The sequence below is a fragment of the Tamandua tetradactyla genome, chromosome 2 (genome assembly GCF_023851605.1).
Source record: "Tamandua tetradactyla isolate mTamTet1 chromosome 2, mTamTet1.pri, whole genome shotgun sequence".
NCBI lineage: Eukaryota > Metazoa > Chordata > Mammalia > Pilosa > Myrmecophagidae > Tamandua > Tamandua tetradactyla.
Window position 1 is genome coordinate 192,074,509 of NC_135328.1, and position 16,207 is coordinate 192,090,715.

Sequence of the window (16,207 nt, forward strand, 5' to 3'; positions counted from 1 at the left end):
TTAGCTGCCTTTCCTCTGAAGAACTAACAAAATAAATCCCCTTTTATTAAAAGCCAGTCTGTCTCTGGTATGTTGCATTCTGGCAGCTAGCAAACTAGAACAGATTTGGTACCAGGAGTGGGGTGCTGCTGCTGCAGTTTGCAAATACCAGATCTGTTGGAATGGTGTTTTGGATGGCTAAGGGGAAGACTTTGGAGGAACTGTGAAGAGATTGATGAAGAAGTCCTGGAGCGTTTGAAGAGACTATTGGTGTAAATGGAACCACAGCCCATCTTGACAAAGGAGGACACAAAAGGGAGAGATTGGAGTTTGCAGAGTGAGGACCATAGAAGCTTGGGTCTGAAGCCAAGAAACCTCGGCCAGGAGAGTGGACCCACCCAAGTACATGGAGAGGGTGAGTTTACCCTGAAGGGTGAGGATGAGCCTCTCATCTTGTGGGAGTGGAAGAGTTGTGCAGACTCAGGCCTTGGAGAAGGCAGAGCATGCTCCTTGGGGGACTGGGAGAGCCTGGCTGCCACCACATGGAGGGGTTGAGCGTGTGCCCCAGAAATGGCAGAGAGCCCAGGGGTGGCCCTGATGCCTGGAGAGAGTGGAGCCGAGAGGTGGTCTCCTCGATGTTCCCCGAGGTTGATTTGGAAAGAGGCGGGCCACTGCATAGGCCCTCGGAAAGGGTGGGATTGCCACTTTCTACAGCCGAAGGATGAATGACTTTCAGACTTTGAAATTTCATGGCACTTGCCCTGCAGGTTTTACATCTGTGTTTCTTCCAGTTTCTCCCTATGGAAATGAAAATCTGTATCCTGTGAGTATCCTCCTTTGCATCTTGGCACTAGACAACTTGTTTTGAGATTCACAGGTCCACAGAAAGAAGAAAATTTTTTTGCACCTGTTTAAGGTGATGCTTGAAGTTGCCAAGTTGACAAGGGGTGGACATGTGTGAGTTAGATTCAGTTATCAACTTGGCCAGGTGAGCATACCTAGTCTTGTTGCTGTGGACATAAGCCAATGGTACATGAACCTCATCTGTTGCTAATTACATCTGCAGTCAGCTAGGACTCGTGTCTGCTGCAATGAATGACGTTTGACTTAATTGGCTGGTGCTTAAATGAGAGAATGCAAGGTAGCACAGCCTAAGCAGCTCAGCATTCCTCATCTCAGCACTCGCAGCTCAGCCCAGGCCTTTGGAGATGCAGAAAGAAGTCACCCCGGGGAAAGTTATTGGAACCCAGGGGCCTGGAGAGAAGACCAGCAGAGACCATCCTGTGCCTTACACGTAAGAAAGAACCTCAGTGGAAAGTTAGCTGCCTTTCCTCTGAAGAACTAACAAAATAAATCCCCTTTTATTAAAAGCCAATCCATTTCTGGTGTGTTGCATTCCAGCAGCTAGCAAACTAGAACAGGAATGCTCTCTGGCCTTTGGTTCTTAGCACATACTGTTCCTTCTGCATATAACAATCTTATCCTCTCCTACCTTGCCTACTTAGCCTTTGTTATTAAGTCTGAGTCTAAATGTGAACTCTACAAGGAATCCATCCCTACCCTCACAAAACCAAATGAGGAACTCCCTGAAATGTTCTGTGGTATCCTGCTATGATGGCACATTCCACCCTGTGTTTTGGATGTTGCTGTACTTGGCTGCATGCCTGGTGGACAATAAGTGCCATCAAACAGAACAAGAGTTCTCCCCACTGCCCAGCTCATGCCTGGCACCAAGTACATGTTCAGAGTGCATAGAAGGGATGGTGTGTCCTTGTGGACCACTGTCAGGATACATTTGTGTTCACAGGACCCTTGTCCTCTGCTTGGAGGCAGTTGGGATTGTTTCTCCTCAGTCAGGTCTGCCCCCGTGCAGATACCCACTTGATGCCCATCACGCCATACCATGCCTACTTGTGCCCCATCACACTCATTATTCCAGAGCAAGGTTGTTGTTTTGTGGGTTTGGTTTTTGTTGTGTGGTTTGTTTGTTTTTTTGGCCTGGAATTCCTATTAATTCTCTTCCCCAGTGACCAAGTGGGGTCACAACATGGCGATTTCAAGGCCTCTTCATCCCTCTGCCTAAAGCCAAGATCAAAGTGAGGCTAAAATTGGGTGTTACTTTTGAGGGTCAGGAAAATAGGGAGAGAGCATCATATCTGTGCAGCAAATGCCACCTCTGAGAACAAGGTACTGGAATGAACATTTCGCATACATGATTTTACCTAATTTCCCACCACAGTCCTATAAAGGAGATATTCTTAGTCCCATTTTACAAGTTAGCAAATGGAGACTGAGAGAGACTAAACCACTTGTCTCAGGTCTTCTGATCAATAAATGATTTAGCCATGATTTGAACCCAACCTTAGCCTCCCATCAAGAATCCCCAACTCTAAGTCAAGACCCAAAGTACCCCTCTAAGAACAAACAAAAAGAGAAAAAGAGACCTTCATAATTTCATAGCTCTTCCCAGCAAAAGTACTGCAACTTTCATCCTAACCACCGTGACCCCCATTCTTAGGGAAGGTGGGTAAGTTTCAGTGTGTCCTTCCTTCTTGGCAGTGTTTTACATGAGAAGGAGAAAGGAGGTTAATAGTTGAGACAGACTCACAGAGAGGCGTCTGTAGTGAAGACCTGGGGCTAGGAGGGGTGTGATGCATTGGGACTGGTGGGGAGAGCCAAGCACAGTCATCCTCAGCCCAGTCTCCTCACCTCATCTCAAAACCAGGTGATTTGTGCTGTGAGCCAGAACTTCATTAGGCATTTATCCTAATCCTCAGGTGGGTTTCATCTCCAGCACTCACCTGTGTTTGTGTTCCCTCCCTGGCAGTCCCCTGTGGCGGGAACATCACCTCTTCCAATGGTACCGTGTATTCCCCCGGATTCCCCAGTCCATACTCCATCTCCCAGGACTGTGTCTGGCTGATCACAGTATCCATTGGTCACGGCATTCGCCTCAACTCCACCCTGCTGCAGACAGAACCATCTGGAGATTTCCTCACCATCTGGTAGGTGTCATGTCAATAACCAATTAGAAGGGAGAATCGGTTGGTCTTTAAACTTGGTTATGCATCTATTTATTCAGAAAACCAAGAGCTGAATCATTCCAAATGGCTGTGAGCCTCTGGATTTCAAAGAGACATGCGGGATGGGTGCTCAGCTTCGATTAGTCCTCATGACTCCTTAAAGGGAGAATGATGAGAAAGCAGTGTCTCCCAACTTCAGATCCAGGTCCTGTTAGGAGTCAATAATAGCCCCAATGAGTGTGTGAATGGGAGTGGGTGTGGATATGTACGCCATACTCAGTATTTCTAGAGCCCAAACCAAAATTCCACAATTACCTAAGATAAGCTACTCACACTAACAAAAGAGTTTGGGGGTAGAAGTTGTTGAAGCCCCACTGGTCATCTGTTAGTGAGAAGTTCTGAGTAGGTGCTGTCCCACAGATCTTTCTGCAATGCAGAAAATGTCCCGTATTTGGGATGTCCAATGTGGTAGCCAGCCTGTGGCTATCGAGCACTTGAAATGCAGCTAGAGTGACTGAGGAACTGACTTTTTTTAATTTTTTATTTTTTTTAATGGTGGTTTTTTGGTGGTGGTGGTGTGGGGTGGGAGAGACTTTCAGTTTTTATTTAATTTTAATTAGTTTAAATAAAATAACCATGTTACTAGTAGTTACTGAATTGGCCAACTCAGTTTTAAGTTATATATTTAGAATATCTTGAGTTAATCTTAAAATTGGAATACAAATTGTTAGTCGGTAAACATAGTCTCCTAGACAGTTTTTTCCAAACCACTGAATAGAGCAAAGATATCATTTTTAATGTCCTTGTTTGGAAGTTGCCATTCTGGGGTAACAGAAGATAACAGGCTCTTTCCCAGATTCCCAGGATGGAATATTGAAATCAAACTTCCCTTGGTTAATTTCCAGCTTAATTCCAGGCCATGGCTAAAAACAGATAAGGTTCTGTTTTCAGATAAGGAAGGGATTAGATAAGGCTTTGTGGAGAAAATCCTTTGCCCAAAGAAAAGGCAACGTGGATATGTCTGTTTACTTGGGGAACAAGAAAATGGGGCTGATAGGAAGGATGCGTGAGCTTCCTGTACCTACTCCCCAGCCCTGTCCCAGAGCTACTCTCAACTAAAGGGACATGCTATAAACTCCTCAGCCCTGCCTCATGTCACCTGCTTCTTGGGCAAGAGTGTTGCTTCAGGAGCCCACTGGGGAGGCAGGCTGGTGAAAAATCAGGTGGATTCAGGAGTAGTCAGCGTGAGCTTTACCTACTCCATCATCTCTGTTTGGAGACTGAGTCAGGAAAGATTGGAGAGAATTGTGTAGAGCTTTGGGGAAAGACAATGTTGTGTACAGAAAGAGTCACAGCCACCCACACCTTAAAGCCACTGGTGGCGTGGGTGGAGCAGACAGCCGTGGCAACATACAACATGTCTTTTTTCTACACACAGGGATGGGCCACAGAAGACGGCTCCACAGCTTGGTGTCTTCTCCCGGAGCTCAGCCAAGAAAACCGTGCACAGCTCATCCAACCAGGTCCTGCTCAAGTTCCACCATGATGCAGCCATGGGTGGGATCTTCGCCATAGCCTTCTCTGGTCAGTATGGAAAGAGCGCTCAAGTCAAGGCTGGGCTTCAATCCTGACTCCCCCATTCACTAGAGGATGACTTTGGATGAATTATATATCTCTTCTGAGCCTCAGTTTCTTCAGTTAGGAGAATTGAATGTCTGAGCACCTATGAAAGCTCCTAGCACAGAATTCCTTAAATGGAAGGTTTTTCTCCTCTTCCGCACTACCAAGAACAATCCTTGGCACCAAGTCCCAGTTCAGAGGCAGCAGCTCAGAGCAGCCTTGCCTTCATCCTACTAGTTTACAGGCAGTTCGCTGGCTGAGTTATCTATTTACCTGTGCTCAGCTAGTCCCTTAGTACCTTCTAGGGGTTTTCCCCACCCCAAAGGGATCCCAGGGCCTCTGCTGACCTCACAAGCAGGACCCTGTTTTGTGCACAAATGAAGGCCAAGAGAGTTCAAGTAGAAGGAAGAGTGAGAATGATCCAGGGTGGGTTTGTCCTCAGCAACTGCCTATTTTCTAAGAATCCAGTGTTATAAGCCTGGATATAATTTCCTTGTTTTTGTGACAGTGAGTACTGCAAAGAAAAATTCAAGGGAAGTTCTCTATGGGCTTGTGCCCGTCTGTGGAATAATCCTAAATACTCACAGTTTACAGAGCATTACACATATTTGAACTGGAAATAGGAAATACTGGAGTTTATTCCTGGCTCTGTCTTTGGCCAATTGTGTGACCTTGCATAGTTTCCTTCCCCACCTGTACCTCATTTTCTCCAACTATCTAATAAGGAGAAAATGTGACCTTTACGAATTCTGTAAGGTACTAAGGCAAATATCATTGCCCTTATGCTGCAAATGAGCAAACAGAGGCCAAGAAAGGCTCAAGGACTTGCCCCAAACCACATGCAAGGAATTGGGAACAGAACCCAGATCTTTCAATTCTGCAGTATCTGCTCTTGTGTGACTATTTGGTGCTGCTGCCTTCTTTGCACATTATAGAAACATGGACACATTCAGCTCTAGGCCCACAGAAGAAGTAGCAATGGAGACTCAGAAAGAGACAGAGAGAAATATCATGTAAAGAGTGGGCAGCTGTGCCCGCTGTTCCCCACAGGGCCTACACCCCAGGATGAGTGCAGTGTGGGAGATGAGAATCCGCCCTCACAATTTGCCCAGTCCCCCTACTCCTCTTATTGGTCGCCCCTCTCAGCCCACTAATGGGACCAGGGATCTAAGGCTCTATGTGACTTGTGCCCTACACATTGACTTCAGAAGCCCAGGGAGGTTACAACACCGCTGTATATGAGCATGGGTCTGCTTCATTAGGGGCTGTGAACCTGAGATTCTGTGTGCTGGCCATAGAGGCCAGAGGTCAGGGCTTGAGGCATCCAATAAGTAACTCTTCCCTTCCTTCGTGATCTCAGAACCAATAGAAAAACTAGTCCTCAAAGTTGGATAGATGGAAAACAAATATATTACTGATGAAAAACTATATTGGAGGCTATGGCTTGGGTAGGTGAAAAAATCGGTTTGCTAACACCTCTGAATTAGTCACACTTAGCACCAGAGGCTGCACAGAGGTTGGGGGTGTTGCCCAGCCTCCCTCTAGGATCAGAACCCCACATCCTGAGCTGACCACAGGACAGGAAATCTGACCTGCCTCCTGCAAGTCGACTGTCGTAGACCACAAGGGGCCCAGCCAAGTACACTCTGTCCCTTCCTCCAAGCTCCCCAGAGGTATAGTTTAGTCCTCTTTCTCTCTGAGACAGAGGCCAGAAGTGAGGGGCGAGGTCCCTCCTTGTAGAGGAGACCTTTGTTCCAGCCCCAGCTCTGCCACCTGTTCTCTGACCTTGAACGAGTTGTTTCCCCTCATTAGGCCCCTTTTTTTCTCATCTCTTAAGTTGTGATAAAAACTGTGCTCCTGCATCTTCACCAGAGGGCTGTTTCTACCACTAGGACACTGGGTGTTGAAAAGTGAGTGCTTGTGAGTTCCCTGTCTGGTTTTCCCTGTGCAAACCAGGTAGAGCACTGCCTCGTTGCAGCACTGGCGTCGCCATGGCTTGTAGGGCCAGGAGCTCAGGCTGGAACATGCTCACTCACTTCTTTATCACTTTATCAATAGAGAAGCTGTAGAAAAGAAAAGATAAAAAGAGCAGCATTGCAACTAACTAAACACAGATTTAAGCCTAAATAAAAATTGAAGCTATGAATTTAAAACAGAATACAAATGCAAAAATAATTCTTAACATACTAAAATAATAGTCTCGTAGTAATAGGTGTCTGAGTAGATGGAAGAGGTGTATGTCCTTATCTTCCAAAGGTGTGGATTCAATAATATTCCATTTATGACGCTGATAATTAGAGAAATAAGGTTTTCAAGTATATCTTGTTAGCCACTGATAAATTTATAAAAAGTTATAAAACTTCAAAATCACTAGAAGAAAAGAATCAAGCAAAACGTAATTCATGTATAAAAGGTAGTAAACAAAGGAAACTGTATTGGAACAAAGATACAGAAAATACAAAGTAGGAAAAGCAATAAAATAAAATTGGTTGATTATTATGTCAAATGCTAGTTCTTCTTTTTTATTTTTCGGCATGTGCAGGCTCTGGGGATCAAACCCGTGGCTCTGGCCTTTCAGTCGAGATTTCTAACACTGGGCCACCCCTGCACTGCCAAATGTTAATTCTTGAAGTCCAATTCTTTATTTCAAAAAAAATAGACTCTTACATCAAGTTAAATAAAATCTAATTATATTTCCTATACCAGGAACATAGTTGAGACAAACTCAACTAGTTTAAAAATAAAAGGATGGGCAGTGATATATTGGGCAAACATAAGCAGCAATTATAACAACCAAAGAAAAAAAGTAGAGTTCGATGTGAAAAGCATTAAATGGAAAAAGTTATTTTCGATTAGAGAACATTGTAACATATAGTGATATATATTTTTTCAAATGATAATCCTATAGGAATGCAGGGAAATGGGCCCATGGTGCTTTTTAAAAACTGAGTAATATAAAATAAGCATTTCCTTAAATCAATGCATTGTATTCAGCATGAATTATTTTTTACCGTATTTTTCCTATATGTATGTGTGCTGGTTTGAAAGGAAGTATGCCCCCTAAGAAAAGCCATATTTTAATATAAATCCCATTTCGTAAAGGTAGAATAATCTCTATTCAATACTGTATGTTTGAAACTGTAATGAGATCATCTCCCTGGATGATGTGCTTTAGTCAAGAATGGTTGTTAAACTGGATTAGGGGATGACATGTCTCCACCCATTTGGGTGGGTCTTGATTGGTTTATTGGAGTCCTATAAAAGAGGAAATATTTTGGAGAAAGAGATTCAGAGAGAGCAGCACCACGAAGCAGAGTCCACCAGCCAGTGACCTTTGGAAATGAAGAAGGAAAACGCCTCCCGGGGAGCTTCATGAAACAGGAAGCCAGGAGAGAAAGCTAGCAGATGATGCCTTGCTCGCCATGTGCCCTTCCAGCTGAGAGAGAAGCCCTTACTGTGGTCCCCACATGCCTTCTCACTTGAGAGAGAGACCCTGAATTTCATCGGCCTTCTTGAACCAAGATATCTTTCCCTGGATGCCTTAGATTGGACTTTTCTATAGACTTGTTTTAATTGGGACATTTTCTTGGCCTTAGAACTGTAAACTAGCAACTCATTAAATTCCCCCTTTTAAAAGTCATTCCGTTCCTGGTATATTGCATTCCGGCAGCTGGCAAACTAGGACAGATTTATGTGTGTGTGTGTGTGTGTGTGTATATATATATATATATATCAAACTTACAAATTGATTTTAATTTGTAATTAAATTAAAATCAATTTGTATTCTAATTTACAAATTGGAGGATACCTATCAAAAGCTGTAACATGGCATGATTAACTATAGTATAACATTTCAGGGTGTGTATCTCATAATGATCTTCTTAACCACCCCTCCCCCACAGGCACTTGGCAGCTATGTTTGTGCGTCGTGACCCTTCCACTCTTCCAAGCCAGGCTTGACCTGACCTGACTCTCGCAGGGGTGATTGGATGTTCTTTCTTGGGAACTTGTAATTGGACCTGTCTGTCCTGGTCTCCCTGAAGAGAAAAGATATAAATTCAAGTACCATGAATTGGCGCTTTTCTACTCTCCAGTGGACTGAGTAATAGAAAAATCCTATGTGCAGAAAGAGAGTTACTGAGACACATGGAAAATAGCCTTTCAGTTCCTTGTCCTCCACCTTTTTGAAGTTCTTGGATTCCCTGATGGGCTCTTTTGCTTGTTCTAGCCTGAACTGATGTGTGTTACTTGCATCCAAAGGTTCCTACCACAACAATCTAGCATCCAGCAATGCTGCTGGAAATTGTGCAAAGATATGTATATAAAAATATTCCTTTAAATGTTATCTGTAACAGAGAAATTAGAAGTAATTTAAATGCAAAAAATAGGCAAATCAATTTGTAAGTTATGAGATATATATATATATACATACATATAGGAAAAATATGGTAAAATATAATTCATGTTGAATACAATGCATTGATTTAAGGAAATGCTTATTTTATATTATTAAAAGCAGGTGATTGTGAGGAGTCAGGTGATAGTATAACTAGAGGATGCAGTAACTATGTGCTCTTACACTTGACCACAACCACTCCTACTCGTGCGGTTCTTGAGAAACAGATATATACAAGGGACAATGGCAAAAGAAGCAAGGTGACATTTTAATATTAGCTGAGCTTGAGGCCCAAACTCAGATGCAGAGTGCTGAGTCCTCTGGTAAGCTGAACTGAACCACATGAACCATACATCTTTTATCTAAACTAATCAGTCTTATAAAGCATCAAATAAAAAGCCAATCCAACATACCCATCAGCATCTGGAAGAAGGTACCCAGAAAGGAACAGTAAGAAAGAGTACAATGTGCAGTTGCCCAGATGGCTATTCCTGAGCTGATAGCTGCTAACACAAAGCAGTTGACATGTCAGTGTATACTGGAATCTGATTAAGCACATCAGTGCCTCACCCCAAAAGGAGCAAGGGGCTGAGGGCAAAATGAATGGAATCTTGAATGTACCCCTTCCCTAGAGTTCTGTAGCTATAATGTGGGTGTTGGTTTATAAGCTGCTGGAATGCTATATACGAGAATTGGAATGGTTTTTAAGATGAAAATTTAATATGTTACAAGTTTACAATTATAAGCCTATGAAAATGTCCAAACTAAGGCATCCAGTAAAAGTTATCTTAATTCAAGGAAGGCCGATGGGTCAAGAACACCTCTTTTGGCTGAATAGTCATGTGGCTGCCATCTGCTGGCCCCTTGCTCATAGGCTCCATTGCTTACGGCCTCTGTTCCTGCGGGGGTTCCTCAGTTTGCTTCTCCAGGGCTAGCTTCCATCTCCTTGCCTCTCTCCAGGTTCTGGCTTGCTTAACATCTCACGGCAACGTTTCCTGGGCTCCAAGCATCTCCAAACATCCATGTCTCTGTTCTCCAAGTGTCAGCATCTGTGTCAGCTCTGTTCTGAAGTTTCTGTTGGCTCTGTCGTTTCTGATATTTCCAAAATTTTTCCTCTTTTAAAGGATTCCAATAATCCAATGGAATGGACAGAGTTACACCTCCATCTAAACAGAAGATCGGCATGTCTCATCTCCATGGAGATAATGTTATCAAAAGTTTCTGTGCTGCAGTATTAAATTAGGATTAAAAGAAAACAGCTGCCCCCACAAGATTGGATCAGGATTAAAACATGGCTTTTCTGGGGTACATAATAGATTCAAACCAGAACACGATGTGATATCATTAATGCAGTAAACGGTGGGGATAGATGTCTAAAAGATAGAAAGTCAGACACCAAAATGCTAACAATGGTTATTCCTAGGCGGTGGTATTTAGGGGAATTTTGCTTTGCTACTTTTCAGTATCCCATAAACTTTCTACATTGAACAGAAACCGGTAATTTAAAAAAAAAAATGTAATGTAATGGGAAATCACCCTAGTCAAATTAGTAACCACAAAATATAAGATAACTAAACTGTATCAAAGTGGCGATTTCTTTTTATTAGTTTTTTCTAGAAAGTTAAGTATGTCTTTGAAGTTTTAAACTTCTAAGTTTAAGGCTGAGAATGGGAGGTATCAAATAAAAAAACAATAATGGTAAACATTGATAGTTTGATAAAATAAAAATTTAATACCTCTACAAATAAAAAAAGTATCATAAATAAAAACAAAAAAGATGATGAGTAATGAAAATACATTAAACAGGCAAAGGCCAATCTTGAACATTGTTCAAAAGAAATAAAGGACAGGAAGAGATCATTATAAGGAGAAATGCAAATAATCTGTTATTTCTATGCTAAAAGATATGGGAAAATGTTAACCTACCAGATTTCAAATGCCAATTAAAATGAAATAAATGCCCCCCCTTTTTTTTATCAACAAGTTGACGAAAATTATTCTCTCTCCCAAAGGGCTTTAAATTCTATGACAGCAAAAACTTTGCTTTTTGTTTGTTTGTATACTCTTCTATACTTAACACTTGGCACAAAGTATGCTCTCAATAGCTAATCATTAAATGAATTGGATGAAGGAAAAATGATAGCACCCAGTATTGGAGAAACTGTCCACTCCCTGTTGAGGATATAAACTGGAACGGTTTTCCTGGAGAGTGAAATGGAAGCATGCATCAAATGTAGACTACCTGGATTACGGCAAATCAAGGCTAAAGCTGGTTGATTACACTGAGGGTGCCTCTTGGTTTTTTGTTTTGTTTTGATTTTTGGGTTCATGGTCCGAGAGTCAAATCCAGGTCTCCAGCATGAAAGGTGAGCATTCTACCCCTGAACCATAGTGCACCCAAGTGCCTCTTAGTTTTAATGCTCACCCTGCATAGGGCTTCCTTAGCTCTCAACACAACATTGTTCAGCTGATATTTCTGTAGAAAAATTCTTAAGTTAAATCCCCAAAACATAATGCAACATTTTAAATGAAACTATGTGAAGGACAAGTCTCCAGTTACATTCAAACTGCAATTGGGAAAATGTCAGAATCTTTTGTGGAAATTTGGGGAAGAGCCCCAGTGCCCCCAGTGGGATGGGCATCTTAGACATTTCAGGCTCCGGGAGGTTTCACACCATGATGCTCAGTGTGAACCGTCCTGACCACACTACGTTGTTCATATCAAACCCTCATTTTTTTTTTAACCCTTATTTTTGTCTAGTGTTTTACAGTAAGTCTCAAGATAATAAAATTCATGTGTTGAGCTTAATGCTTGCAGTAAGGTATGCAAGGTGTGTTTTATGGCACACAGAGCCACGGATGGATTGCAACTGAATTAATTGTTTGATAATCATAAACTGATATTTTAAATATTTTACATTTAATATAATGGTTTGCATATATATATATATATATATATATATATAGAGAGAGAGAGAGAGAGAGAGAGAGGCAGTTTATTGTATTTTAATTATTTGGGGGGGGTTGGATTGAAATACAAGGCATTATAATTTTTCCCATTTAAAAAATAATGGGAAATAGGCTCCCAGTTAGCATCGTAACAAACATCTGATTTCCAGGAATGAATTACTGGCATTCAGCGGGAGATGCTTGTGCTTTAAAAAGTCATGAATTTTATTTTTGGTAAAAAGGAAAAAACCCTCACACACTCTATAAATATAAATATCATCACAATTTTATTTTAAATTGCAAAATTTTAAAAACCTACATAGTTAATAATAAAGTATCTGTTAAATAAATTATAATAAATCCAAATGATGAAATCCTGTGAAGTCATTTCCCATCATATTTTTGAAGATATTTAATTGGGAAAATTCTTGCGATATAATAGTCCACAAGAATCAATGCGAAATATAAAGCAAAGGCAAATTTTATAAGAGAAAAATATTTATATGTGTAGAGAATAAATATCCCAAGAACTTGCAGTAAAGGATTAGCAGTGGTTATCTTTGAGAAGGCAATGGGTGAGTTTAATTTTCTTCCTAATACTTTCATGGAAAAAGCTAAGGTATTCTTTAATAACAGTGTATTAACATTTTTTTAAAATAATGTTATTTGTAGAACAGCAGAGGTTGACGTGCTTCTAGAAAGAAATAATGATTGCAATAGCATTGACAGTAGCAGCTAATACTTGTAGAGTACTTAACTCTATACCAGGCAATGAATGAAAGCTAAATTATGAGTCCACACTGAACTCTGACTCTGAAACATCACCCTGCATGCAAGCATCATCCAGTCTGTGCCCAGAGGTATGAATTCCAGTTTAGAAAACCCACTGAAGCCCAGAGCATTTGGCCAAAAGTCTGATGGGAAACAAGCTGACTTCAGCAGGAGCTTGCATACACCGCACTGTATTTAGAGGACATATAATAGAAAGAATGTGGGGTCTAGATTTGAATCCTGACTATACCACTTACTTCCTGTGTGACTTTTCTGAACTTGGGTTTCCTTATAAACAGAGTAAAAATACCTTGCAGGGTGATCAGTTATTGTGGGAATTAAAGGTAACAGAAAGTGAAAGCGCCTGCCATATAGGTAAATGCCCCTCTCCCCTTTCCTGGTGTCTTAGATCCTCCCTCCTTTCTGTTGGTTTAATGGTTTTTGCATCAAAACAAACAAAAAGGGATGACAGCTGATAAGCAAATAGTATTTGGCTAAACTTGGTTTGTGTACAGATACGTGTCCATTAATACTTGTTTTGTAAATGAATAAGGAATGAGAAAATTCATTCAACAAATGAATAACTAAGTGCCTTAAGAATGATGTTCTTGCCCTGACTTGCCTGCTTTTATCTTTTCAGCTTATCCACTCACCAAATGCCCTCCTCCAACCATCCTCCCCAATGCTGAAGTCGTCACAGAGAATGAAGAATTCAACATAGGTACCACCTGCCAAATTAGCAAGCACTGTGAGCCCTGGGCTAGTGGGGAGGGGCTGGACAGGAGCAGGGGCTAACCAGAAGGGCTCGTCTCTCCCTCCCATCCTTGGAGAGAAACAATAGACCCACTGCAAGAGGGTTGATATTCTCTCAACTGAGTTTGCACCCAAAATGCAAACACTCCTCCTTTTAGCCATCACCTAGAAAGAGGAGCTGGTAAGGCAGTTTTCTCTTGTGGTTAAAGTCAGAATGTTTTTTTGAGATATAAGTCCATGTAAGACAGTATAAAAAGTTCCTGGAAAGGGAAAACATTCTTACGCTCAGCCAAGTCTAAGAATGATCATTTGATTGGGATTGAGCTAATTACTTAACCCTGAATAGAATACAACCTGCCATGGATAGTCTTCCCTGGAAGTAGGTTCAAGGCCCTGCCCAGACTTCTCCAGACACTCCCATGTGGTTGTCTCTTTGACAGGTGACATTGTGCGCTACAGGTGCCTCCCTGGCTTTACCTTGGTGGGGAATGAAATCTTGACTTGCAAACTTGGAACTTACCTGCAGTTTGAAGGCCCACCCCCAATATGTGAAGGTAATTGCACTGTCTCATGTCTTTGTTGGGCTTGTAGTTCCTTCAAAACAAAGCCCTTGTATTGCACCTCTTTATATTCCCTGTTCTTGGCTTAGTCCCTGCCCCACAAATTAAGAGGTCACTTGAGGAATAGTTGTTTGATGAATGAATGAATGAGGAGTGAGTGATTGTTATAGATGAAGTCCCTGTCCTTTTCTTACATCTGTGGCTGTGAATTTGCCGTGTTTATTTCTATCTTCCTTTTTCCTACACGGGGCATTGCCTGGAAATTGCATACTGGATAACTGGAAGGCAGGAGTTCTGAGACATCAGGGATGGGTGGGCTCACACACCAACCTTGCTCCACTGGACTGCAAATGTGTTCAAGGCCCTGAGTAGTGAACTAGCAACCGAGAGATTACAGCTGTCTCCATGCATTTCTGATATCTTGGCAGAAGATTAACTCATTTCACCAGGTGGTCTGTACTAAGGCCAAAAACAATCTTCTCCACTCACAAGGCATCTGACCTAAGGCAAGATACCTAATTGCCCTGTGCCTCAGTTTTCTCATCAGTGCACTGAGCATAATACCTATGCCATGGGGTTATTGTGACGATTAAATAGTTTAATAATGTAAAGCACTTTAGAGCTAGGTCTGGCACATAGAAGCTGCTCAATGATGGCTGTTATTATTGTCATGAGTACTACACTCTTTCTTGTACTATTGCTACAAAAAAATATTTAGTAGCCTATGGGATAAGCAGGTCAGTTTCTTCTTCACCTGAGAAAATAAAAGTAGAGAGAATTTGCATTGTGGATTGTTAGTGAGAAAGAGAAGAGCCTCAAGCTCCAGAAAATTAGGTTGCCTCAATACATTGACAAATTCAGTATTTGTTTCCATCAAGCTGACTTATCCATACCAAACAACCAACCCCCAAACTAAGCCCAAATATATGTGCAACCAGAATAAACAGAAGTGGATCAAACTGCTAATTAAAGGGCAGAGACTTTCAGATTAAATAAAGTCTAGTAGTAGGCTTTCCAAAAACTGACTTAACTATCTTCATCTGCCTACCCAAAGTCATCCATCCAATATGTATATCAGATGTATGTATATATGTATGCATGTGTGTGTACACATATGTGTGTATAGCATTTGAGATATATATCAAATACAACCCCCTAAAAGCCAGTGTAGCAAAGTTAGTATCAGATAAAAAATAAATTAAGGTGGGAAGCATTAAATAAACAAAGAGATTGCTCTTACTAATAAACATACAATTTGTTGAGAATATATAATAGTCTTAAACTTCTATCACCTAACAACATAGTATTGAAATATATAAAGTAAAAACTCACAGAATGACAGGGACAAATGGACAAATCCACAAATTACAGTGAGATATTTTGACATACCTCTTTCAATGTCAGACAAAAAATAAGTAGCTATGTAGACTATTAAATAACATGGCTGTAAAACCAAGCATAAAAAAAAAAGCACAAGCCGAAATTTAGAGGCTTTAAAAGTAACCATCTATTTTCTATGAGAAACACTTTAAATATAAAGACCAAAAGGCAAGTAAAGGATATAAAAATATATACCATGCATATGGCACTTAAAAGAAACATAAAGAAATTCTAGTAATACTTTGAGTAAGGAATATTACCATAAATAAAGATATTTTATAATTACAACTTCTGTGAGCTGGTCATGAATATGCAAAAAGAAAAAATGACAAGTGGGAAATAAAGACTGAAGCAAAAGAAATGTTTAAGAATAAGAAATCCATCCTGATAACTTAGAAACCCTAGATGATATAACAAATTTTTAAGGAAAGTATAATTTACTGAAATTGACCCCAGGAGAAATAGGAAGTTTATACTCTCCAAATTCTCTAAATGAAATAGAGAAGGTTACCAAAGTGCTAAACCCTACCAAAGACACCAACACTAGATGGTCTCAGGGAGAATGCAACTAAATATTCAAAGGCCAAATAATCTCAGGCATAGAAAAAACAAAATTCTAAATACAGGTGCCCAAGTCTGATAGCTTTGCGAAAAAGAAAACCTACAGACCAGTCTCATTTGAAAGAGTGGGCCTGCTTCCTCCCAGTGCAAGCAGATGCCAGTGGAAAGGTAAAGAACTTGAAGAGCAGACCTGGCAGAAGCAGAAGTTGGACTAC

General features: G+C 41.0%; 1 protein-coding gene across 1 annotated transcript in view; it reads left to right on the plus strand.

The window, feature by feature from the left end:
- Positions 1 to 16,207, plus strand: part of CSMD2 (CUB and Sushi multiple domains 2) — a 609,437-nt gene that overhangs the window by 499,514 nt on the left and 93,716 nt on the right. The window contains exons 43-46 of the mRNA XM_077150390.1: positions 2,807 to 2,984; positions 4,441 to 4,586; positions 13,379 to 13,459; positions 13,932 to 14,045. Of these exons, the coding sequence (XP_077006505.1) occupies positions 2,807 to 2,984; positions 4,441 to 4,586; positions 13,379 to 13,459; positions 13,932 to 14,045 (519 nt within the window). The remainder of the gene's footprint in view (positions 1 to 2,806; positions 2,985 to 4,440; positions 4,587 to 13,378; positions 13,460 to 13,931; positions 14,046 to 16,207) is intronic.